Source organism: Entelurus aequoreus, linkage group LG25, assembly GCF_033978785.1.
Source record: "Entelurus aequoreus isolate RoL-2023_Sb linkage group LG25, RoL_Eaeq_v1.1, whole genome shotgun sequence".
NCBI classification, from domain to species: domain Eukaryota; kingdom Metazoa; phylum Chordata; class Actinopteri; order Syngnathiformes; family Syngnathidae; genus Entelurus; species Entelurus aequoreus.
This window is the reverse complement of record NC_084755.1, coordinates 10,392,448-10,418,899: the sequence shown is the minus strand read 5'-3', so window position 1 is coordinate 10,418,899 and position 26,452 is coordinate 10,392,448. Positions and strand designations below refer to the sequence as shown.

The following is a 26,452-nucleotide window of genomic DNA, read 5'->3' as shown; positions in this document are numbered from 1 at the left end:
TTTCCAAGGGCTGTACTAAAAACATTACACACTCAAGTCAACTCGATAGAAAACTTTTATTTTCCCCTTTAAACAAAATTAAATAGAAAGGACTACATCAGCTAACATCCCACCTTGCACCATAGTTAAGCAAATGAGGGTAGATGAAATCCACTCGCCAGGCTTGATATCAGAATACAGAGTGAATGAATCGGTTAGTTTTTTTTCCCCTTAAATGGTATGCACCAAGCACAGACTCTTTCAGTCAACTACAACATCAAAATTTGATGTAATTCAAATGTTTAACACTAAAATGAAAAATAATTTCTTTAAATGAAAAGAATAAAACAAAAAAACTTTTAAAGTCCAAAAAAACATTTGTGCACAGATCGCACAAAAAACTAAGTAAAAAAAAAACTAAAATAAATTATAAGCATCAAAATTAAATTCCTTTCTTCCTGCCGCATGCTCGTTCTAGCAAATTAAAAAGTGATGTCAATAGTATCTTTTAGCAGCTTAAAAATAATCCGTTTAATTGTGTTCATATAAAACCTGGTAGGAAAAAAAGTTTAATTCTCAAGACTAAATTCATGAAGATAGTCAATACTCAGAAGCATGGTGAATTTGGACTTTCCTATCAGAAGTTTTGAACACCATATTGTTGATATTGGCGGTGCACCCTCCCCCCTCCCCCACTATGCCCGGCGCATAACTTTAGGGTGTGGGCTGGTGCAAAACATCTAAGCTTTACTTTCATACATACAACCCCTTTAACGTGAAACACCCAGGGGCTAACAGCCATAGCTACATTTCCAAGACCATCATCCATTATAGACAATGTCGAGACGCCAAGTTAAGTTTACCCTCTCCAGCTATCACATGTGGAACACAACTATTCAGATCAGTGTATTTTCTGGACCTGATCTACAGTGTCAAAAGTTGTTTTGGGGCGGACAGACCAATCACTAGTTTTGATCAGAAGCTGGAGCACTCGCCCATTTAGTGCAGCATGAAGTCATATTGCCATTGACCAAGCTATTTAGGTCCCTACAAAAAGGAACACATAAAATGTCTTAAAAAGGAGCAACACTCACTTGGAACGCATGCATGGTTTACAATATTACTGTAATGACTGCTTAAAAAAATAGAAGGGGAGGGAGTTGCACTGGAACATGGATGCAAAATACTGAACGTCTCCTCTTCAATCTTCATTTTAAGCACATGCCAAGTTATTACTATGTTAAGAAGCCTCAAGTATTAATCTAGTCATTGCTTAACATTACCTTTAACAATTCACTGATGGGCATAGAATCCCTTATCTGGAAACCCTCAAGTATGTGGTTTAAAATACATTTCTTACAAAAAAAAGTGCATTCATACCAGTAAGAACCTAGTTATTTTCGACAGCTTATCTCTCTCATTACATTGTTTTGAAAGCAAATACCCAGCCTGCCTACAGCTATTCAGCTCTTTAATGAAGTATTCATCAAACTATAAACTGGTTTTCACACAACCATGGCTGAACAATAAGATGAATACGTACGAACATAAGCAGCTGACTGCTCCACGTTACAGCAGCCTTCCTCTATTTTGACGATATAACAATCAGCGATTCTTTTCCTACATGCATCACTTTATGAGGCTATCAGATCAAAACTCAGCATCAATGTACAACAATGAGAAGAGATAAAGCCCCAAAGTGTATGCACACCCAAGAGGTTTATGCATCATTTCCTGTAAAAAGGTGCAAATATTTGTGCACATTTTCCTGTATTATTACATAGTAAAAGCATCTTGGTTTTGTTTAGCCTCTGGCAAAAGCCAAGAGGTGACTTGTAAAGCTAACTAACGTTAGACGTTTTTTTTTTTTTTAAACACACTGATGATGTATGCGCGTCCGTCCATACACTTGTTTATGTGCATTGAGATTTGGGACTATGGCACCCTATGCTGGTTCAGATAATTCATTTATATGTACCTATGTGACACCCCCCTCCCCTGCCAGCTACCTTTAAGTAATTTCAACGGAGGAAGGGGGAGGTCAAAGCCAGCCCCCACCCGACTAGAATCCCTGCGGTGCTTTTTGTTAAAGTCACTTTTGAGCGTGTTGGATTTGTGCGAGGCGTTATGAATCCAAGAGGTATACATATATCCCTAAGTTTACCCTCCCTTCTACCACCCTCCCTCACAGACACAGGGCACAGGGAAAGGGGGGAGAAGACCCTTTTCCAAGTGGAGGCCTGTCACGTTGCCTCTGCATGGTTTCTTCCGCTACGCTGGGCAGTGAATGAGTTCCCCAGTGACCCTCCCCTATGGTTACCTGCATAGATGACAAAAAATATAAGAATTAGCAGAAGAGCTGAACACAAAATTGGTGGATAACGTCATGTAATGTTCTGGATCAGATTAAAGGTTGGAACAAAGATTTTTCATTGCGTTATCAATGAGCTGGGTTTGTCATCATCTCCAGAAAGACAATACTTGTGAGCAAAAGTGAGAGGATTTCAGAACATACCGAACAGGTCTGTTGTGGACTTGCGCTAAACGCCATAGCATGCCGACAAGCGCTCCTTCAACAAAGGAGGAAACTGTTCAGAGAATTGCTGCCAGTTCTCTTGGCCGACCTGGTCCTTGAAGCCATGCAGGATCTACGACGAGAGAGGCATTCTGTCAATGTGGTATAAATGGTGACAACACAAATGTTCTGCCAATGAGATTTCTTGTGGCCCAGCTCAAGCACTTGTCTCAGAACCAAATAGCATCCACACGGTTATGTCAGGTTTCGAATGTCTTAGTAGTGATCATCAGAGTACGGCGAGCCAGATTTAGAATTGGCATGAAATAAGGATTTTAGGTACCACTCACCTTATAAAACATGTCTCTCAGGTCATCTTTAGGGCTGACCCAGGATGCCACAGCATCACAAAAGAAAATGAAGTCCTGCATAAAAAAGCCCTTTGTTATTTATCATAACTTTAAAAGGGAAACTGCACTTTTTTGGGGGAATTTTGCCCATCGCTCACAACTTTTTTTTTTTTTGCATTCTAGTTTGGAATTGTTCGTTGTAGTATGCTAACAATGCAGCTAATGGGAGCAATCCATTCTGCCTCTAAAGTTTTTTTTTAATTGCATTCAAAAACTAACAATACTTTATTTACAATCCGTAACATGTATAATAACCGCGCTGTAGAAACATTGTTATCGTAGGAGCAAACACAGAGGAACTGTTTTCCGAGCGTCGTAACATCGTCTTGCGACAGCATGCTGTGGCATTAGCCAAAAGCTAGCTTCTGCGTCAACAGCTGAATGGCTTTTGAGTTTGTAATGCACAACAATGCAATAAGATCTCCAAATCTGTACTGACTGAAAAACATGAACAATCCTATTGCAAAATCAATAAATTATTAGCCCACATTTCATGATTTGTTTGTACAGAGCTAGCTCAACAGTGTGTAGTTGTACTAACTATAGCATGATGTGCTGCATGTATAATGATCAATATTATGGTGACTCCCTCGATGGACAGTTGTGCGTTTGGTCAACCAGGTGGAGACATTTTTTTCCGGTTTATTTTGAGTATGCATGCCATTTATGTTGGTATTGCTCGGACTTTAATGACATCAAGCAGCGTCTGTTCTCAATGGGTACTAGCCGCCATTTAGACTTTCTCCAAGAAAAATGCCCTGTTGTTTTAGGCTGTACAAACCGTTCGAATCGCAAAAAGGATAACATTTCTTCAGAGTTCCTGAGAGGTAATCAAGAAGGGCAAGATTTTACGAAAGACAACAAATATAGCACACTCCCGTGCAAGGGCGCACGGTCGAAAGCACGAGTTTGCAGTGACCACTTGGTTAAAGGTTTGACATATTTTAAATATACTTCACTCGTTTACTATTTCCCATTGAAGTATTATCTTGATATTTGTATTTTCAACAAACAGAAACCAGAAAATGATACTTTGTCAGGAGAAGTAGTTCTACGTCTACACGCTTGTTTATTTTGTGAACTAATGTGTCAAAAGTACATAACACAAACATGTGTTTACATGGAAGCAAGACAAAGTTGAATCATGAAATGCAACCTTACCCAAGCAAAAACAATGCTTATTTAACTGGGAGAGTTTTGATGCCAATTTCCTTGACCGAGCCACACTCAAAATAAGTTGTAAGCCTCTTCCAAGTTGTCATCTTTTGTTGTGTGGATTGACATCGGCGCACAAGATAGTTCAATATGTCTAGGAACGCCGACGAATAATCCTTCATGTTTTTTGATAAAGTATAGGGATCTATTTATTTGCAGAGTTGGATTTTTGCTCATATCTACTCTTTGCAGGAAGATCGAGGCCCCTGGCATACTTGTATAGTTCACCTTCTGCACAACAGCCATCTTGGCGTAGTTTTTTTTACCCACTGCCGGGAAGAAGTCCAGGTCGGAATACAAGCAATAGCTTAGCTCTGAGTGCCACATTTGCGGCGTTAAGTCACACCAACCTCTCTCGGGTTCCGTCTGCTGCAACATTTCACCCTCTCTTCATGCTCGCTTCTATAACGAGTAGTTCATCCTCCGTATATTCAGCGTCAAAAAGATGCGAGTCCTCATTTGTCCAAAACTTGTCTGTCAGTTACCATGTCTGCTATGATTTGAACACACTTGCGTTTATTTTCGGAAGTAGGAACACGTTTGTTGCTGGAAGTGCGTTGCTATGGAAACTAAAATACACGCTCAATTCAGGTAATGCACAAAATACGGTAAATATTAAACATATTACAGGACGTGTCTGTTATATTATAATATATATATGCACGTAAATAAAACAATGGTGGGCTTTGAAGGCTACAATGGTGACTCCTTTTCGCTGCATCTTTCAAGCGTTTATCATCTTTAAAATTTTTCTGTCTCTCATAATGATCCAACAATAGGCAAAATTTCATAAAAGTGCAGTTCCCTTTTAACAACTATTTAGTAGTTTTTGCAACATGAGGAATTCAGCTCACCTGCACAACACCGGCTGGGTTGACACCGATCATCACGCAGATTCCGCGGAAAGCTGAATCTTTTTCTTCATTATCCCTGATGTTCCTCAGCGATGTACACCTGATAAGACAAAATACCAGATAAAGACAAAACGCTATCGGATATTAAACGCATGGTCAGTGAAGAGAAATTAATTATATTATACAGAGCTTTTTCTTTGGCGACTTAAAGCTACTTCCATTAAGACACCCATTATCTACATTTACGTCAGGAGGGTGGCACTGGGAGAAAAGTGGTTAAAGTGTCTTGCTCAAGGACTCGACAGTGACCAGGATTGCAGAAGCTGGATTCGAAGTAGAAACCAACCCTAAAGTTTCTGAGCCAGACAACCCACAGAGAAAATGTATCATCCCACTGGTATTGAGATCATACAATATGTCCTGTGTCAACTATACATTGTCTTTTAAATGACGGACTATGGAGAAAATACCATGTTGAAAGCAGTAACAAACAAGCTTAAAAATAATTGACCACTTCCTGTGCACATAAAATCTGCAGGAGCCAGATTAATTCAAAACATTTTTCTTCCAGTGGAAAAGGAAACAACTATGCTTGTGTGACTCACCAAGGCCTAATGAAATGTTGAAGCTGTGGCGCGACTTCCTGAGGACATACGTAGCCCAGTCTGCCTATTGTGATGGCTGCACATGAAGAGGAAACATTTAGGTCATTTATTTCCAAATGATCTACCTCTGTGTGTACACAACTGTGTACCTGTATTTTCCAGCAGAGTTTTGGGTGTGTTGGGTCTATTGATGATCTCCACCAAGTGTGGCAATACCACTCCTACATAGGGCTGCATCTCTGCACCTAAACGCCCACAGAGTAATACATATGCAAGTACGGTTATGGAAAATGCCAGGTTGTTTGAAAATTCCACAGTGCAAATCTAAAAAAATGCCAGGTTGTTTGACAATTCCACAGTGCAAATCTAAAAAAATGCAGTATCTGGATCAGAAAACATTATGGGAACAAAGCATATCATTATTTATCATTGAGCTGGATTTTTCATCAGGTCTCAGATATTGCGATATCTTGCTTTTAGTGAAGGGCAAGCTTAGTCTCCTCACCCATTTGCATAGCGATTTCCCCAATGGCCCAGGTGGCATTGTTACATACGGAGATAAACTCTGGGTTCAAATTAAGTCCCAGAATGGGCATGAACTCAGCTGTATAACACAAATAAAACAAAATTAAACACTGGTTATAACGGATGTACAACAATTATAGTTTGACAGCATTACAGCAGAATAAGGCCAATTACAACAAAAATACTCACCGATGCAGGGTTTAACGTGGAGGAAGCAGACCTTAGTTAAATCTCCTAACAGAGCAAAGGAGCTTTGCCTCACTTCGGGCATAGTGTCCTATAACACAAGCAGATTTCTTATTAGAGCTCTTGGAATGACATTGTCCAATATGTCGGTTAGCATTCCCTCCCTACCTGCATGCACTGGAAAAGCAGCGTCATGATATTGGACCGGGCCACAAGCTGCTCCACATGACTACCCAAACCCTCAGCAAGACCACTGAGCAAGTCTAGGGCCACGATCATAAAATCCTTGTCAGGAGCCTCGTATTGCTCCGGATGCTGGCTGAACATCTACAAACACAGTATTTCAGTCTCTATGTCTGGCTGGACCTGCGGTTAAAAAAGCTTGGGTTTGATCCCTCACCATAGCCTGAGCTAATGTCTTCTGGACTAGCGTGACACAGCGCTGGTAGACTGGCTCACAGTAAGGCAAGAACCCACTCTGCAGTGCAGTGGCCACTGAAGACAGACACTAGGAGAGATATACACAGTATAATCATTTTGATGCAGACGATGTACAAGGTCTGTTTCAACGAAAGATAGTCACAAACCACCACATTTGTAAGAAAAGTTTGACATTTACCTCCAAAAGAGGAAAGAGATCCTTGTCTTCATCCTTCAGCTCATTCCACTTTGCAATAAGAGGAGGCATCAACTTCTGAATGTACTCCTGAAAAATAAGTACAATTTGGAAGTTTGCGTTATTTTACATTTGAGGAGCCCAACATTAGTATCGTGTAAATTCAACAAGCTCTTACAGGTTGATTTAGGTGGTGACCCACTGAGTCCGCCAGCGTTCCAATGGCATCGTAGAGGATGAGGAGGTTCTTGTGCTGGTACTTTCCAAAGGCAAAGACCAGAGTGTCCAAGATGAAGCTCAAATATGGAACAAGCTCTGTGCACGCCTCCTCCTCCAAGGTGGCAAATGCACTATGGTGAAAACAAAGATGGCGGACACAACAACATGACTAATCTAATCTATAAAAAAAAAGGCACATACACGACTCTACCAGTCAATGAATGATGTGAATCAGAAAAACAACATGTATCATTGTTATTCAATGAGCGGGCTGGGTCATTTCCACAGAATGAAGACCAGATGGTGCAGCTCACCTGCATGCAGCTTCTTGCACCCTTTTATTGCCATCCAGAATGCGTTTGAGAAGCTCAGTCATCAGAGGCTTGAGGTAGGAGTCAGGGGGCTGGGAGACCACCCAATGTGCATAACGACTTAGGGTCCAACAGGCAATAGAGCGCACCAGGGCCTTCTTGTCACACAGACATTGGATGAGGTGGGGGATGAGCTCTGGCAGGTATTGAACCATGCCTTGCATGCAGCCTGAGGCAAAAAATAATTACTTACAGAACATATTTGCCATAGATCATTTGCATTCAAAAGGTCATTCCTACCCTCGGCAATCGCCCCTAATACAAGGATGCCGGACTCTTTGACAACCCAGTCAGGATGAAATAGCAGGCCTTTCAGAAGTGGCAGCAGATGGGGCAACAGCTCATCACGAAATACGTTGGCAAGTACGTCCAAAGCGGCTGCTGAACACTTTCCTGAAACAAGAACCCAGCATACATTTGGTCAGTATATGAATTACTGAATTATGAATTATACATTTGAGCCTAATTGTTTATTAATTATAGCAGAAACCCTAGGGGTAGTAATCCCAGAATTTAGCATGTCCTTGAGATTGTTGTGGCCTTAAATGCTTAAATGTTTTACCCAAAACTTGCAATAGAAGTTTTGTTGTTTTTAAGAATTTGCTGCAAAAAATGCAGAAGAAAGTAAAAATAATGAATGAACAAAGACATCCATCCATCCATTTTCTACCGCTTGTCCCTTTCAGGGTCGCGGAAGCTGGGGGGGGGGGGGTGCTGGAGCCTATCTCAGCTGCATTCGGGCGGAAGGTGGGGTACACCCTGGACAAGTCGCCACCTCATCCAACAGACAAAAACTACCAAAACACTACCCCTCATTTACCTTTGTTTTTTCCAACCACACATCAAAATAGTGCCGTCAAAAGGACATTTTCATGAACTCAATATTGCGGTAACTGACAGCCCTAGGTCATAATGTAAGTATTTTACCGTATTTTCCGCACCGTAAGGCGCCCCGTGTTATTAGCCGCACGTTCAATGAACGGCATATTTCAAAACTTTGTTTACCAATTAGCCGCCCCGTGCTATTAGCCGCACCTACGCTACGCTAAAGGGAATGTCAACAAAACAGTCAGATAGGTCAAGGTCAGTCAAACTTTAATAATATATTACAAACCAGCGTTCTAACAACTCTGTTCACTCCCAAAATGTAATGTGCAATCACAAAAATAATAACACTCAAAATAGTGCAGAGCTATAGCAACATCAATAACTCAACGTTGCTCATACGTTAGTGTCACACAACACACAAAATAAACATTTAAAGCTCACTTTCTGAAGTTATTACTCATCCACAAATCCCTCGAATTCTTCTTCTTCGGTGTGCTTCACTTGTTTTTTGACACCATCGATGATTTGGACGCGCATGCAGTCGTAGATCAACAGGAACGGCGCTGCGTGAAAAAAGTCACCCGGTCTCTTCGCGTAAACGTCTATCAACCACTCGCTCATCTTTTCTTCATCCATCCATCCCTTCGAGTTAGCTTTTATGATGACGCCGGCTGGAAAGTTCTCTTTTGGCAAGGTCTTCCTTTTGAATATCACCGTGGGTGGAAGTTTCTGGCCGTTAGCATGGCAAGCTAGAACCACAGTAGGACGACTTCTCATTCCCTGTGGTGCGAATATTCACCGTACGTGTTCCCGTTGTATCCACAGTGCGGTTCACATGAATATCAAAAGTCAGTGGAACCTTGTACGCGTGTCTCTTAGTAGGAGACATTTTGTTGTCTTTACAGAAACACACAAATGAAATGAAACGTAATATCCGCGCGCTTCCTCTTCTATGGGGGCGGTTGCTTACCGTAGAAGAAGCGCTTCCTCTTTTACGGGGAAAAAAGATGGCGGCTGTTTACCGTAGTTGCGAGACCTAAACTTTATGAAAATAAATATGAATATTAATCCATATATAAGGCGCACCGGGTTATTAGCCGCACTGTCTGCTTTTGAGAAAAATTGTGGTTTTTAGGTGCGGCTTATGGTGCGGAAAATACGGTACTTATTACACACTGTTCAGTTGAGCTCATTTTCCTACCCCTTTTCATAATTATTTCCTTGTTCGCTGTAACAGAACAGTGAATAAATATACCATAGTAAGTAAACAAATACATAAATAACCTTAATCTAAAAAAAAAAAAAATAAGGGTTCAAGATGGTCATCATAATTCTTGTTCTGTGTACTTTGTGAACACTTGTAGTTTGAACAGTCTCTTAAACGGAATCATATTGGTGCTCTGATTTCTTTGCTTAATCCATTCCATAATTAAATTCCACATACGGATATGCTTAAGGTTTTAAGTAGTGTTCAAGCATACAAATGTTTTAAATTAGATTTTCCTCTAGGGTTATATTTCTCCTCTTTTGTTGAGAAAAATTGTTGTACATACTTGGGTAGCAGGTTAGTTTGCTTTGCACATCATTTTAGATGTTTGCAAATGCACCAAATCATAGAATTTCAATATTTGTGATTCAATAAATAAAGCGTGTATGAGTGTTCTCTATATCCAACATTATATATTATTCTAATTGATCTTTTTTGTAACACCCTTAGTGAATGAAGCTTATATTTGTAGTTTCCCCATATTTCTACACAATAACTCAGATATGTAACACTAGCGAGCAGTAAAGAATATGAAGTGATTTTTGGTCAAAAACTATGTCGTGCTTTATTCATAATTGACATATGTCTTGCTACTTTATGCTGTATATTTTTACATGTTTCCGGTTCATTTTATCATCTATTATTACACCCAAAAATGTGTTTTCTTTGACCCTTTCAATGACTACTCTGTCTATTTATACTTATGTTTGACTTTCCCCTTCTACGGTTACCAAACAGCAATATTTTAGTTTTACTGATATTCAAAGATTGTACTGCAACACTTTGAGAACAGACTAACAAATATTTAAAACCAAAGCTAAGCCATTAAAACTAAAACATTATCAGTGAAGCATAAGAAACAAAACATGCAAAATATTGGATTTTCTAAGTGTTTCTAATGTATTATTATTTTGAAACAACTTAGTCATAAGATTTCAGTGTTTGTAGAAGTACTTTTTGAGTACATTCAATCATACAGCAATAATTATAATTTTGGTCACAATATTCATGATATAACATTTTCATATCGTATCCCTATTGCAAGGAATGTTTTAGTTTGCGATAAATACTGCAATTGCAATATCATGAAATTCTGGGGGGTCTGGAAGCAATTAAAATTGCAAATAAGAGCGGATGTGCTCCATTTCCCTTTGAAATGTAAATAAGACATACAATAGCGTATACTCACGCAAATTCCAGTCAGACAATGTGTCATCATCATCATCATCGTCGTCATCGTCTATGTCCTCGCTGTCCCCTCCCTCTAAACCTTCGTGCTGCAACGTGACAGTGCGTGACTTGTGGAAACGAGGCTTGATGTCCTGATCGCTGTCTGGTACAGCTTCATCTTCCTCGACATCTCCCTGTGCCGATATTAAAACACACGTGAGCAATGTTTGCCATTTCACAGTACTGAAACAGAACGAAAAATAACAAATCTCACCTTCAACAGTATGATGTCTATCTCTGAATACTTCATCCCGTTTACCAAGATGGGGATCAGTCTATTGAGGCGCAGGAAAGGAAGTAGAACATAAATATTAAAAAAAGGAACCAGACAACATGGCCCATTGCGACACCATTTGCAATGATATAATCAGCACTCACTGCATCAAGTGCCCTGAGAGCATCTCCTTGCAGATGGGCTGCTCCGCAAGAGTCAACCAAAATTCACAGGCTTCGAGAGCTACATTCTCATCTGGGTCCTGGGTCCGCTGCAGCATGTACTGCAAGGGAAAGGGACAAACAATAGTGACTTAAACGGCACAAAAATATTTATTTGCTACAGAGTTGGAGCCCATCTGGATCAGAAGTTTAGGAACGTATGGTATCATTGTACAGTGGGGCAAAAAAGTATTCAGTCAGCCACCCATTGATTGTCAATGGGTGGCTGAGTAAGTAACTTTTTTGCCCCACTGTATATCAATGAGCTGGGTTTGTCATCATGTCCAGGGGAGAAACAATGTGGAAAATGTGTTAGCTGTCCATATGATTCAGCACTTACCTGGATGATGCTGTGCATGTGGGGGATGAGCCGGTCAATGCGGACCTCCAGAAGCATGACTAGAGCCCGGCAAACATTCTTTCGGACTTCAGAGTCCTCGTCTGCTGCCAGCACAAAGAGGCTCTACATGGGGTGGGAAAAAACATTTAAGAAAGGGAGAATAATGTGGCAACTAAGTCTTATTTGCTCCAGTAGGCAGCTGCAAACCTCTATGAAGGTGTCAATGTTATCCATTAGCGCCTGGGCTCTGCCGATGATGAATTGGTTCACACAGGCAATGGCGTGGGACCTGCAGCGGGGTCCACAAAAATAGTTACTACCAGTGATAAGCACTTATAACTTACAATTACGCGATTTCTTTGCGCTTTGTAACCCCAAGTATTTTAGCTAAAAATTTAATCAGCTATAATCTAAGGCAGTGTTTTTCAACCACTAGTGTGCCGTGAGATACAGCCTGGTGTGCCGTGGGAGATTATCTAATTTCACCTATTTGGGGTATAACATTTTTTGCAAACCAGTAATTATAGTCTGCAAATGATGTGTTGTTGAGTGTCGGCAGAGTAACCGTGTAATACTCTTCCATATCAGTAGGTGGCAGCAGGTAGCTAATCGTGATCACAATTTTTCAGACGACAGCGGGAGGCAGTGTGCAGGTAAAAAGGTGTCTAAAGCTTAAACTTAAAAATAAACAAAAGGTGAGTGCCCCTAAAAAAAAAAAAAGGCATTGAAGCTTAGGGAAGGCTATGCAGAACAAAACTACAACTGAACTGGCGACAAAGTGAAGAAAAACAGAATGCTGGACGACAGCAAAGACTTACAGCGTGTGGAGCAGACGGCGTTCACAAAGTACATCCGTACATGACATGACAATCAACAATGTCCCCACAAAGAAGGATAAAAACAACTGCAATATTGTTAAAAGCTAAAACAAAGCAGGTGCGGGGAATATCGCTTAAAGGAAGACATGAAACTGCTACAGGAAAATAACAACAAAACAGGAGAAGCCACCAAAATAGGAGCGCAAGACAAGAACTATAACACTACACACAGGAAAACAGCAAAAAAGTCCAAATAAGTCAGAGTGTTATGTGACAGTACACCTACTTTGAGACAAGAGCTCTAGTGTTGCATGCTTAGTTATGCTTTAAAGTCGTATCCGACGACTTTTTATTGTCAATGTCGAGTTTGATATTATAATGATTTCTGCTGGTGGTGTGCCTTTGGATTTTTTTCAATGAAAAAAATGTGCCTCGGCTCAAAAAAGGTTGAAAAACACTGATCTAAGGCAGCAAAGACTTGTCCTAATGTTAGTGTGTATACCAGAAGTCATTCAACTCCTCCCATGTTGTACCTAATTTTTGAGTTGCAGTGCTTGAAGAACTGAAGGAATTTGGGTATCATGATATTGAGTGGTCTGTTCAGAGCGTCGCTGTCCAGCAGCTCGGACGAGTCCTCACATATCTTTTGCAGTGCTCCAAACGAGCCCTGAGACACAGACACACACAGAAAGGCTGTCAAATCAAACGCAAACATACAAGGACACAGAGGAGAGAATAAGTTGTGTGAGAAGATATTTTATTTTTAATTGTGGAAACATGAGCAACATTCATTTATACTGTCAAGGCTTTGGGCATGTATACAATGGAACCTCAAAACTTTATGGTTGAACAATTGGGAAAAAGACCAAAATGGGAAAAATATGCCCAAAGGACACAAAAATATGGCACATGAGCAGTCAGTGATTAACTTATGGACAGTTTTGTTTTTTTAATGGATGCCTGCACATCATGGTACCAATAAAGAAGAAAAAGAGAAGATGGAATAGAATTAGCAAATTAGCATAGTAATAAATATCAGGAAAACAGTATCCACATCTGCCTTTGCTGCTCAGTACAACAATGTTCAACCTGTGTTCAATCCTGACGTAAATTACCGTTGGACTATAAATGTTTTATGGTGAGTTGCACCCTGGAACCAACCATTTTTCATTCCAGTGATTCCATTGGAGAAAAAAAGTTGTCCTCGCAATTGATTGTCTTCTACCTTTTAAGGTTCCACTGAATATGCAACTTTGGAACTGTGTACGCTAGGGCTGGGCAATTACATGATCCAGGCATGTGATTTGAACTTAAAGAAAAAGTGCTGTATGCAAGTAATTAAAGAATGCCAATCATTTACCATCTGAAAGTGTTGTTTAGTAAATGTTAACTTGAAATAAATTATAGTATTGACTACACCAATTATACTTTGTTTACTGCAGAATGTTTGTGATGACAAGCAAAAAAACAACTTTGAGGAGACAAAAAAGTTATTTTCTTTACCCCCATAAAACGTACCAAAAAAGAAGCAAAACCATGGCCCTAAAACCGGGTACGGACTATAGCGTGGGTTACCTGTACCGCTACACCTCTCGTAAGCACAATTATAAATATGAACAACAATGACAGTTGTCAGCTGTTAGCATATAGTACCTCAATCAAACATAGTGGAAATGTTTTTTTTTACAAGATACTGCAGCAGTAAACAGTAGGGTACTCAGTATAATCCTGCACGGGACAATCCGCTTTAATAATAGAATTTTTTTAAATGATATTCTAGATCGGATATGTAAAAAACAATCTCTTTTTTTTTGCCATATTGTCCAGCCCTAGTGTACTCTTTGTAGCATTAAAATGTGCATGACATGAATATGACATCTGGTAGTAACAGTTTTATATTAACTTCAGTAAGAAGAATGTGATTATGTACCTCGCATGTGTTGTAATCCTCAGAGTTGAGAAGGTTGCAGAGCTGAGGCAGCAAATCAGGCCATGACTGTAGTTCTCCCTTGGATGAAATAGTTGTAATCAGGATGCCTAAATGACAGGAGGCGTTGTTTCAAGATAGTGAAAAGCATGAAAAGATGGTAAGTGTATTCATGCTTTGCTGGCAGCAGCTCTGGTTCAGACAGTATGAATACAAATACCTTCATGGGGTAAAGTCAGTCATGTTTTTATGCATCATCTCCAAAGCATAAGAATTGTGATGTTTCTTAAAAATTTGAGTTGATTTAACAATGAACCCACCAATTGTGGCACGGATGAGTGGCGAGGGGTCGCCAATGTTGTTGACACATTCCTGCTTTATGAAGTCTGCGACAGTTGGCGGGAAGTTCTGGTAATGGGCCTTAACATTGTTTTTCAGGATCAGACCACTTAGGGAGCGGGTTGGCTCGTCTAGAAAGCAAGAAACAATGTTTTATTAAAAACAACAATTACGGACAGAATCATAGTATTGTTATGTACTTGCAGATATCCTTTTAGTCTGTCACTTTTAACCGCAGAGCCTCTCTCTATCTTTAACAAAATCAGTCAATGGCATGAAAACGGGCTGAAAAGAAACGGCAGTAACACAGACGAAACTAAAAATTGTGAATACAAGTAAAAAACTAAAAGGCGGTACAGAGAATTTAAGGTTAAAAAAAATAAATCTCTAGCAACAGACTATTAAAAGCAGAAAAATGACAGAAACGATTCTGCTGCTGCAGTTTGTCCCTCAAAGCAGCAGATGGTGTCTGGTTAGGAGATGAGATTTAAGTCCGTGAAAATAAATGTTGAGGCAAAATCTACTTCACCATGTGAAAGAGTTGATACTATGTGGTAAGCAGATGTGCATTCTTCCAGCATTGCATGGATGTGGATATACATTCATTAAAAGGTTCAAAACGCCTCCTAAACTTTTAAAAACTGACATAATAAATAGTAAACCTGGTGTGGTGTGTTACCGCGAAAATTTAATTATCTAAAAAAAGGAATTGGAAAACAACCATACAGCATTGATGATTTACTATTGGGAAACAGCGTGGCAAAGAAAAGAAAAGTGAATTTAGACATGAAGTGCTCACAAACAAGAAATGCTGATCAATTGGCTCCATGCCCGGTCCAAACACTAACACCACAACTACCATGGAGGATAATTATGGTATCTTCCAGCTTTAATTGTTCTTGGAGACAGTTTTTATAATTTAACATGTGAATGGATCTGCACCTATAAAATGAATAGCAATAAACAGCGTAGTGGTCTCAGTATTGAGACATGCTTGTCCCAACAAACCTGTCTCTCCTGTTCGGAGTGCAAGACAATCAACCACTGATATAAAAATAAACTCCCCCACTTTAACCGCAATTAAGTAAATGTTTTTCATAAAGCACTTTTCACAAATAATCATAAAGTGATGTACAAAACATAGCTCAATTAAATCAATTAAACTAATACAATAGAGACAACATCATAAAAAGGATAGAACCAGTGATTAAAAAACAAAGCCCATTGACTAAAAGCTTTTTTTTTTTTTTTTTTAAAAGTCTTCAAATGTTTTTAAGAGTCAAAACAGTCTAGCTCACAGTTGGTGATACAAGTCATTCCAGAGTCTAGGGGCTACAGCCTGGAATACCAGGTCTCACTGGGTTTTACAACACGTTTTGGGGATTTTAGGAGACTCTGTCCTAAAGACTATTCTTGCCGCTGCATTTCATTCTTGTAATTACCATACTTTATTTGTATTCTTTAAATACACCGCAGTTTATATGAGACTTTGGGTGTTGATTCAGATACAGGTTCCACTGTACACCAAAACTAAACCCACAGTGGTTATATGGATGGAACTTGTATGTACTGTAGATTGAGGACCTCCTGTAGGTTGCTATTGGTCCAGTTGTGCCTCGCTCCATCAAGCTTCAAATATCCGGCTTCACTATAATACAGATTTTTTAAAAGCACATTCTATATTTGTTTATGTTTCACATAGGACTGGGCATTGCGCATCGATGGGAACCAGAACTTACATTTTATTTCTTCTTGAACCGTTCAATAATTCCACCATTGGAGAAAATAAAATGCAGTTACTTCAAGTATCTTTATTACTGGAGGAGGATGTAGGTGATTAAGCCCAAGAAAAATTATGATTCAGGCAACAGGAAATGTGCTGTGAGCTTCAGTCGTAATTAAAACATAAAAATAGATGACCACAATTAAGCTGTAGGAACCGCTCAAGCATGATCAGTTGATAAAGGATACATCGGAGCTCAGTTTTGTGCTTCACGGCGAAGGCTGTGAATACTTACATGTGATTTATTGGTTTTTAATTTTCAATACATTTGCAAAAAGCTCTTAAAAAAACAAAAACATTTTCACTTTGTCATGTGTGTAGAATTTTGAGGACCAACATGTGGAAAAAGTGAATGAAGCACTGTAAAATACTTTAAGAAGTCTAGATTGAACCATTTTACAAAGAAAACCAAACAGTGATGAACAGGAATTTAACAAGTAGATTGATAAGAGTCTAGAGCAGGGATGCACAAACCATTTACCTTCCAGGGCCAAAGTGAAAATGTGCCATATCGCCCAGCCCTATGTTTATACCAATATAAGTATATGATTGATACTAAAGTGACTCAGGTATAAAGATCCTGTACCGGCGAAATCAGGGCAAAAACCAAAGGATTTCGATGAGTCATAGATGTTAGTTTTGACTTTTGTTTGATTAGGTATTGTGTTCTATTGACTTTGTTTTGCTCGGACTGTTCCTATAATTACACTGCCATTAGCAAATCAATATTAAACATATAAACTTTTTATACATGATTGGTATCAGCCAATTTCACTTAAGGATGATCTGTATCACCAGCATAAAATAATTATTGGAGTATCCCTTTTTCTGAAACAAACAGAGTAAACTAAAAATAAATATAATATTAGCCAGAGGCGATTTGCATTGAAAGGCATTAACAATGGCGATCACGTACATTTTCAAGAAAATCGGCCGATACTGATTGTTAGCCGATCAATCTGTCATCCCAAAACCTTGTTGCGCCTTGACTGCAACACCAATAACCGCTCCACGCAACATTGGCATTTGACGTGAGCGGTGTTTAATGAAAACAACGGGGGAAAACTTGGAAGGACACGCAATGCTGACGACGTGGCTAACGTCCGTGGCTATCCATCTTTTTGACCAAGTTTTTGCAGAAGACATTCCCGTGGTTTCAGCACATCAAAGCCCAGTTATAACTTAAATACATTTCCCAGGATGTGATAAGTATTTCCACATAGTGGCCATGATAGAAGCTTTGGCAAAAGCCAGAGCACTAACGCTTGCAGGATCCTCCCGGCACAGGCAAATTGCGTAAAACGAGTATAAGGATGTAAAGCTATGAAAATTTCACATCAGTCATTGTGACAAAAATTATCACGGTTATCATTATCGCAGTATTGTTGAATGTGCTCAAAAGTTACTTATACACACACACAAATCTTTTAACCAAGTTATTTTAGTAATTGAAATAGACACGCTGTTAGCAAACCAATTATTTTGCATGTTTTGTGTTACTTTACTGCTTCTTTCACGGATAGTGTTTGTCTTAGTACTTTATCTGTTTTAATGGCTAAGCTGTTATTGATTTAAATATTTATTTGTACTGTAGCGCTTTAAGATTTATTTAAAAGAAGTGCATAAATAAAATATGTTTGGCGGGCGTTATGGCGGCCAACTCACCATGGAAACACCTCAGTCTTGTATTCCATATAAATAAAATTGTATAGAATGATCACTCTGTTAAACATTCAGATGGTCATAAAGTCTGATTATAGTCTATGAATCCTAATTTGAGAACATTTATTTACCACAGTCAGGCCTGAAATCAGACAGCCGCGATAAAACGAGAGACGATTTACTTCATTTCAATTTATGAACCACTATCAATCGAATACGATTCCAAGGAGCTAAAATTAACAATTTAGAGAGAATAGTCTCAATTTAATAAGGTAACACCACTGGCTCTGTGCTTACCTTCTGTTTTGAGTCTTGTAAGGACAAAGATGAGATAGTTGTTGAAGTCAGGGAACTGGTTCAGTTGTTCAAGTTTCTAGAAGAGCGGCTAAGGACAATTTCTTCCAGAGTAACATCAAACAAACCAACATTTAATGTCCACCATTTTACATTTGCAATGTACACATTTGATACCCGAAGAATGCAAAAAGCATTGATTGGTGCGCCGCTAGACTAAGCAAGTATTTTTGAACTCTGGATCTCAATGTTAGGTAGTAGTCGACATTGTCAACAATAAAATTTGTCGCTGACAATTATATTTGACGTCATAACTCCTATTTTTCCGGCCGGAAGTGGGTCACTCCCAAAAATATCACCAGTGATAACATGTAAAGAGTGAGGACATTTCCTCTTATTTTTGTTAAAAACATGAATACCTTGCTCATTTTGCAAAGCAAACTTTTTTTCATTATGGCAGTACATATATTATTATAGTACAAATATTATTGATATATATATATATAATATGTTATATTGTTTATTATTATTCTTGTCCATTGTGAGCGAACTGTGGTGCTGAATTTCCCCCAGTGATCAATAAAGTACTTTCTATTCTACATCTTTGATAAGCGAGCATTTAAAGCGGAGACATGATGTCAGACATTTGTAGGGGGCATGCAGACACAGCTTCGATAAGTAGTGTTAGCTTGTAGCTTGCTAACTAACAAGAGTGAGACCAATGTGTGAAAAAAAAAGATAATTTTAGCCAAAGTCAGCCAGCTAAACTTTGTTTAGATCAATTTAAGTACGTTCTAAAGCAGCGTGAATTTGCAATGCTGTAAAAAATGGCATTTAAACAAGTTAAACATACAATCTATTAAATAGCCAAGATTTTAAGACTTAATCAAATATAGAATTCTACACATTGATTCTTTTAGAGTGCTAAAACTGTCAAGGGATAATCAATATACTAGTATGCAGATTTTCTTTTTGAGGAAGTTAGATTGTGTTTTGTTGTTTTCATTAGTGCTATTTTAACTGTTTAATACAATATCAAGGTTAATTTTTTTGGGAACTTTGCCTTTCCTTTTAAAATGGACAACTTTTTTTCATTTTTTTAAAAAAAATGGACAACTTTGTCATTGTAATGTTTGTAACAACTGAATGAGCATTACAGTTACAGTGTTAATACATTTTTATAAATGAATCATATTTGTTGTTGGTAAGCACATGCCTAAAATAACTTAAGCTGCATTCAGAAGTTGATGGAAAAATTAGAGCCATTAAATAAGTAACATCTTTATTATCCGATTAGTCAACTAATCGTTAACATATTGAAATAGTAGTTAGTTGCAGCCCTATTAGGTAGGATACTTGTTGGACGGCTCTCTGTGTTGCTGTGTCGGGCGACTGAGAGTCCTTGAGCAGCTGGAGGACCTGCTGAAGTCCCTGCTCATCTGGCTGCCACTCCATCCTGTAGACACAACACCCTTTTAGCACATTCACAAACACCACTCTTGAAATCCTATAAAACAGGGCCCCCCAACTTTTTCCACCAGGGACCGGTTTAACGTAGGCATTATTTTCACGGACCGGCCTTCCACGTGTGGCAGAAAGATATAGCAAATAAGTGCATGAAAAATGAATACATGACAAAACTCACCACGATTAGTGGGAGACGCTGGCCTTTTCCCTTTGCAAAAAAGCTCTCCATAGACTTGAGTTTTTTGCTCATTTTTGCTAGTAGTAAGCTTTGTTTTGGCTTTAGTATCTGATGGGTTATAGGTGATACATCACATTCAAGGACAAGAGCACGGATCTTTAAGAAAGCTAGAAATACTTGACATTAGTTCTAATAGATTTCTGTGGGTTACTATTTCCATTCTAAAAGTTATGTATTCATATTTTGTGCAATATTTAATATGTAGATACACTAACGTTAGCTTTTTTGGTCCAATTTTCCATGTGCAAATATCAATCAATCAATGTTTACTTATATAGCCCTAAATCACAAGTGTCTCAAAGGGCTGCACAAGCAACAACGACATCCTCGGCTTAGAACCCACATCAGGGCAAGGAAAAACTCAACCCAATGGGACAATGAGAAACCTTGGAGGGGACCACAGATGTGGGGACTCCCCCTGGGCGACCGGTGCAATGGACGTTGAATAGATCTAGCATAATATTGTGAGAGTCCAGTCCTTATATACATATATATTATATATCTATGCATATATATATAGAAATACATCCTTTATTGCTAACTACTTATGTAATAGGACTATATTCAATAATACCAGCACTTTAACTTACTAGGCCAAAGGAGATGTGTATTTTTTTTTCCTTCAGCACAATTATTATTTGCAACAATTTAGTACTTCTCCATCTGCCTTATGCACATTAACTCCTATGGTCACATTGTTCCTAATCTGCCCTGATCTTGGGTCATCAACCTAGCTAGATGGAACCTAGCTTTTGGCTACGATTTGCCACCTTTACATTTTATATTTATTTATGTGCATTGTCCCATATGACAAAGATGTAACAAATAGAGCATATGGCGACTTCCTATTAGGAGTTTTATAAAACATCTGACAACAAGCTTATTGGTGTGTCTGGTGGGACAGGCCAAAGAGTACCATATTTTTTGGACTATAAGTCGCAGTTTTTTTTCAGTTTGGCCGGGGGTGCGACTTATACTCAGGAGCGACTTGTGTGAAATTAATAAACACATTACCGTAAAATATCAAATAATATTATTTAGCTCATTCACGTAAGAGACTAGATGTATAAGATTTCATGGGATTTAGCTATTAGGAGTGACAGATTGTTTGGTAAACGTGTAGCATGTTCTATATGTTATAGTTATTTGAATGACTCTTACCATAATATGTTACGTTAACATACCAGGCACGTTCTCAGTTGGTTATTTATGCCTCATATAACGTACACTTATTCAGCCTGTTCACTATGCTTTATTTATTTTAAATTGCCTTTCAAGTGTCTATTCTTGGTGTTGGGATTTATCAAATAAATGTCCCCCAAAAATGTGACTTATGTTTTTTTCCTTCTTTATTATGCATTTTCGGCCGGTGCGACTTATACTCCGAAAAATTCGGTAATAGGACGATGTGCAATAATATCAGCACTTTAACTTTATTTATTTTAAATTGCCTTTCAAATGCCTATTCTTGGTGTTGGGTTTTATCCAATACATTTGCCCCAAAAATGTGACTTGACATCTGCCTATTACCTGACACCTTCTATGTTAGCTACTTCTCTTTGTTTATAATGTCTATTTTCTATTTCCTGCTGTATCTACTCTCTATTTTATGCTGCTGCTGTCACATATACTGTATATACTGTAATATTGTACATTGGTATATATTGTATATATGTTATAGACATAAAATAATATATCTGTATATATATTATTCTGTACACATATGTATATATGTTAGATTTTTTTTTATCGCTATATTAGTCTATTTATACCTGCATTGTCCTTTCCATCCTTACACTTTCCATCATTGTAACTGAGCTACTGTGTTGAACAATTTCCCTTGTGGATCATTAAAGTTTATCTAAGTCTTATACTCCAGTGCGAGTTAAATATGTTTTTTTTCCTTCTTTATTATACATTTTCGGCCGGTGCGACTTATACTCCGGAGCGACTTATACTCCGAAAAATACGGTAGGAGAAAATGCGGTCAGTTATGAATTATTTAATGTCTGTGTGGCCCGGTAGTAAATGTGTCACGGACCGGTGGTTGGGGACCACTGCTATAAAACCATGAATTGATTAACGTGGACCCCGACTTAAAGTTAAAGTACTAATGATTGTCACACGCACACTAGGTGTGGTGAAATTTGTCTTCTGCATTTGACCCATCCCCTTGTTCACCCCCTGGGAGCAGTGGGCAGCAGCAGTGTCGCGCCCGGGAATCGTTTTTGGCGAGTTAACCCCCATTTCCAACCCTTGATGCTGAGTGCCAAACAGGGAGGTAATGGGTCACATGTTTATAGTCTTTGGTATGACTCGGCCGGGGTTTGAACTCACAACCTACCGATCTCAGGGCGGACACTAACCACTAGGCCACTGAGTAGGAAAAACTTATTCGGGTGTTACCATTTAATGGTCAAATGTACGGAATAAGTACTGTACTGTACTGTGCAATCTACTAATAAAAGTTTAAATCAATCAAAAAAAACATGCAAGGAAAAGTTCGCCGACGGTCTCTGGATCAGACAGTATGAATACAAAGACCATCAATGAGAGTCAGTGAAATAATGATGCATCATCTCCAGAGAACAAAAAAAAAAGTGTCCGGGTTGTAAAGATCACTAACATTATGAACACAATCGGAATGTCTGTTGAAGAAACTGTGGAATGATCGTAAATCCCCCCACTAGAAAGAGGGTGGAGGCCGCAAACCAGGGCATTAAACACGGGCGGGTAAAATCTCTGACCCCAGATTAATCCTTCCAAGTTAATCCTTCTCTTGCCTCCAACACCAGCCGCTCGGTGTTATTTTTAACAGAAACAAAATGTACGAACGCGTACATTTATAACAAATAAATTTAATAAATACATTTAGGTTAGCGCTTTAACCGCTGATCGCGCTTAGCAGCGAGGCTAACTTTAGCGGCGGGATGGTATGTCCGCTTATGTAAGATATCATGACAAAATGTAACCTACGTGATACACGATGACGGATAATTAACAAATGTAATTTATTTTGAACCCAGCCCATTGAGACGACGCAACCCATAGTTTGGGTTGCTCCAATATATATTGCCCTTCGTGTTGAGGCCTGCTCCAACTTTTAAGGCATGTCGCTCACATGTGACCGGCGCACATCTACGACAAATACAACACAATACCCGACAAAAAACATAAATACACGTCTCACGGTGGACGATAACCTCGAACGGGGCTACCAAACGCGGCCAAAGCGAAGATGTCAGCGAGAAATTATCACCAACTAGTTGGACATGTTTCGCAAGGCGGTGTTAGCTGCTAATGCTAATGCTAATCAACGGAAAATAAATCTTCCGACACCATTATTTTGGCACATTTGACAAACTCCGACACGTCTTACTTGCTTATCTTTCAAAAAAAAGTACAACCGCTACGATAGAAAACGTACAATATTGCCTTTCACGTTGGAAAATGAATGCTGGGCCGCTTTCCTGCCTTGTTGTCCCTCGCAGCGGTTCTTGTTCAAACGAGCACGCTGACTTCAAACTGGTCACCGGCGGCTTCCGTTCTGCTCATTTGATTTATCTCGCGAGACTACGTGGATGTGACGTCACCGCGTAACGATTGGCCCCTGCATGTTGTCTATTTTACATTAAGTACAACAGTGTGGACAGTTGTCATTCACACATATGGTTTTCTACACCAAAATTCATCTATTTATTATTCAACTTCTTCTTCTTCTCCAGATTTTGGCGCGCTCTACCTTCCACATTTTTTACCAGATTCAAACCGTTCCATTGATTGATTGATTGAAACTTGTATTAGTAGATTGCACAGTACAGTACATATTCCGTACAATTGACCACTAAATGGTAACACCCGAATAAGTTTTTCAACTTGTTTAAGTCGGGGTCCACGTTAATCAATTCATGGTAAACCATCCAACGTCAAACTGTTCAGCCTATTCCGGAATCGCGGGCTTTCCCTTGACAAATTCCAAAAATTCCCAGATTTCCCAGAATTTCAGGTTTTCCGGGACATTTTTCCCATTCAAAATGATTTGGCCATTTTTCAAATTTCCACCATTTCCACATTTTTCAAACCATTCCACCTTCAACCCATTCCACCGCTCCCAGTCTGTGGAACGCTCTCCCTGACCACCTGAGGGCACCACAGACTGTGGATGCTTTTAAAAAAGGCTTAAAAGCCCTTCTTTAAAAACATTTTTTAAAAAGCCTTCTTTTAGATATATACATACTAGTTATAGCTATTTGGCTGTTCTAGTTTTTATTTTTTATTTCTTTATTATCTTTTTATTTATTTTTGAATACACTGTAGCACTTTGAGATTGTTTACTCAATGTAAAGTGCTTTTTACAAATAAATATAATAATAATTATTATTATTATCCTGGAAATTCAAACAACCCTTTTTCCAAGTCCCAAAAAAATTCCAGGATTTTCCAGAATTCCTGCTTTTCCAAAGCCCTATTCCCTTTTTTTCTGGCGACTACTCCTTCCACATTTTCCCACCCACTTCCACCGTTCCACCGTGAAAACATTCCTCTTAATTAAGACAAAAAACGAAATTGTTTTTTGAACTGCAAAAATTCCCGGTTTTCCCGAAATTCCGTAATAATACTTGCCAACCTTGAGACCTCTGAATTCGGGAGATTTGTGGGGGGAATTCACTGAAATTCAAGTATTTCTTATATATATATAAATAAAATAAATACTTGACTTTCAGTGAATTCTAGCTATATATATATATGTATTTTATTATATATATATATATATATATATATATATATATATATATATATATATATATATATATATATATATATATATACAGTATATATATAAATAAAATAAATATTTGAATTTCAGTGTTCATTTATTTACACATATACACACACTTAACACTCCTCTACTCATTGTTGTATTTGAAAGTGCAATGCTTTGCAGCCAGTAGCACAGCCTTTGAAGGAGCATAGGTGTGGGCAGCATCTGTGAAATTTAATTTGCAGGAAAGGAGTGAGTTTAGGGTTGCCTCATCTGGTTAATGAATGTTTTGCATATTTCTTGGGATACTTTTTTACTACACAATGAATAGAAAAAAGGCAAGGGTAGAGAACTTACAAAAAGACATTACATTTCAAGAATTCTTTCTTAAAATAAGGAAAATAACCCGCAGAAGAAAGGGAAGAAAAAAAGGAAGGCAATATAAGTTCAATGTTGCGTAGTCAAGGGTGTTCAGGTTTTTTTGCTTTTCATATACTCCAGTGCGGGGGGGTCAGCAACCGGTGGCTCTAGATCAGGGGTCACCAACCTTTTTGAAACCAAGGGCTACTTCTTGGGTACTGATTAATGCGAAGGGCTACCAGTTTGATACACACTTAAATAAATTGCCAGAAGTAGCCAATTTGCTCAATTTACCTTTAACTCTGTTATTATTAATAATTAATGATATTTATCTTTGTGGAAACACTGATCATCTTAATGATTTCTCACAATAGATATATATAGAAACAGATACATATCAATATGCAACACTTTATTTTTATATTTTCTCTAAGTGCACATTTTTCAAATTGAACATTTTCAAATGATCACTTCTAAGACAGTCTTGTGAAATCACAATATCCCATTTTAACTAGCTAGCCACTAACATTTTTTAACAAATCATGAATTACTTTGCACCATGTTTGTACAAATAATAACTCATGTAAAATACAAAAGTAAACTCTCCAATTTTTAAATCATGTCACACTTTGAACTGGACACCAAATCTGTTATCTGTTTCTTTGTCAGTTAGTGGGAAGCCTGGCATTGCATGCTGTTAACTAGTGTGTTGTACTCTGGTGTGTAACTTGACACTGCAACTCTGAGTGAGTCTTGCAGATGTGCATCAGTGAGGCGTGTTCTGTGTTTGAAAGGTTTTGTACAAAGAGTAGGAATATGGGGGCCTGAAACTTCTCAACCTTGAAGCTATGTGTCTGTCTTTAAAAGCATAAATTGTTCCAAAGATGTATTTAAACATTGAGTGGTACACAAATGTCCTGTTGGACAAAAAACATGTACTGTATCAAAATAAATTGTATCCTTTTTTACAAGTGATCCCCTCCTAGAGAGTCTGCTGGGAAACATGGCGGGGTTCATAAAGGAAACAATCCACTCATAGTGGTGTTTTAAACTTTATGTGCCAGAAAAAAGAGACGATATTTTGCAGCAGTTAATATGGATGAACTCTAATATTGTAATAGATGGAAAGCCTTTCTTTTGGAAAAATATGTTTGAAAGAGGAATCATTTTTGTCAATGATATTATCAATGAGAATGGTAAAATGATG

General features: G+C 38.4%; 1 protein-coding gene and 1 non-coding gene across 2 annotated transcripts; both read right to left on the bottom strand.

Annotated features, from left to right (window-relative positions):
- Positions 1-41: 41 nt before the first annotated feature.
- LOC133642649 (transportin-2-like) lies at positions 42-23,701 on the bottom strand. Its single transcript, XM_062036987.1, has 25 exons — positions 23,551-23,701; positions 19,775-19,874; positions 18,422-18,497; positions 14,661-14,810; positions 14,344-14,450; positions 12,947-13,080; positions 11,803-11,884; positions 11,596-11,718; positions 11,199-11,317; positions 11,035-11,095; positions 10,780-10,954; positions 7,736-7,888; positions 7,439-7,664; positions 7,084-7,255; positions 6,909-6,995; positions 6,690-6,797; positions 6,458-6,616; positions 6,293-6,380; positions 6,084-6,182; positions 5,728-5,823; positions 5,579-5,654; positions 4,974-5,073; positions 2,845-2,919; positions 2,495-2,627; positions 42-2,299 (listed from the first exon to the last, which is right to left on the bottom strand). The coding sequence occupies exons 2-24, from the start codon at positions 19,871-19,873 to the stop codon at positions 2,520-2,522; spliced, it is 2,673 nt and encodes an 890-aa protein (XP_061892971.1). The 5' UTR covers position 19,874; positions 23,551-23,701; the 3' UTR covers positions 42-2,299; positions 2,495-2,519.
- LOC133643024 (small nucleolar RNA SNORD41) lies at positions 22,640-22,708 on the bottom strand. Its single transcript, XR_009824640.1, has one exon. It is a non-coding gene; the product is annotated as a small nucleolar RNA SNORD41 (small nucleolar RNA).
- Positions 23,702-26,452: the final 2,751 nt, after the last annotated feature.

Bases quoted from the DNA above. Each gene is read 5' to 3' on its own strand.
- LOC133642649 (XM_062036987.1), bottom strand. From the start codon at position 19,873: ATGGAGTGGCAGCCAGATGAGCAGGGACTTCAGCAGGTCCTCCAGCTG. The intron at 6,617-6,689 runs GTGAGGGATCAA...CTGTGTTTGTAG, and splicing joins AGACATTAGCTCAGGCTATG to ATGTTCAGCCAGCATCCGGA. The intron at 6,381-6,457 runs GTAGGGAGGGAA...CTTGTGTTATAG, and splicing joins TGCTTTTCCAGTGCATGCAG to GACACTATGCCCGAAGTGAG.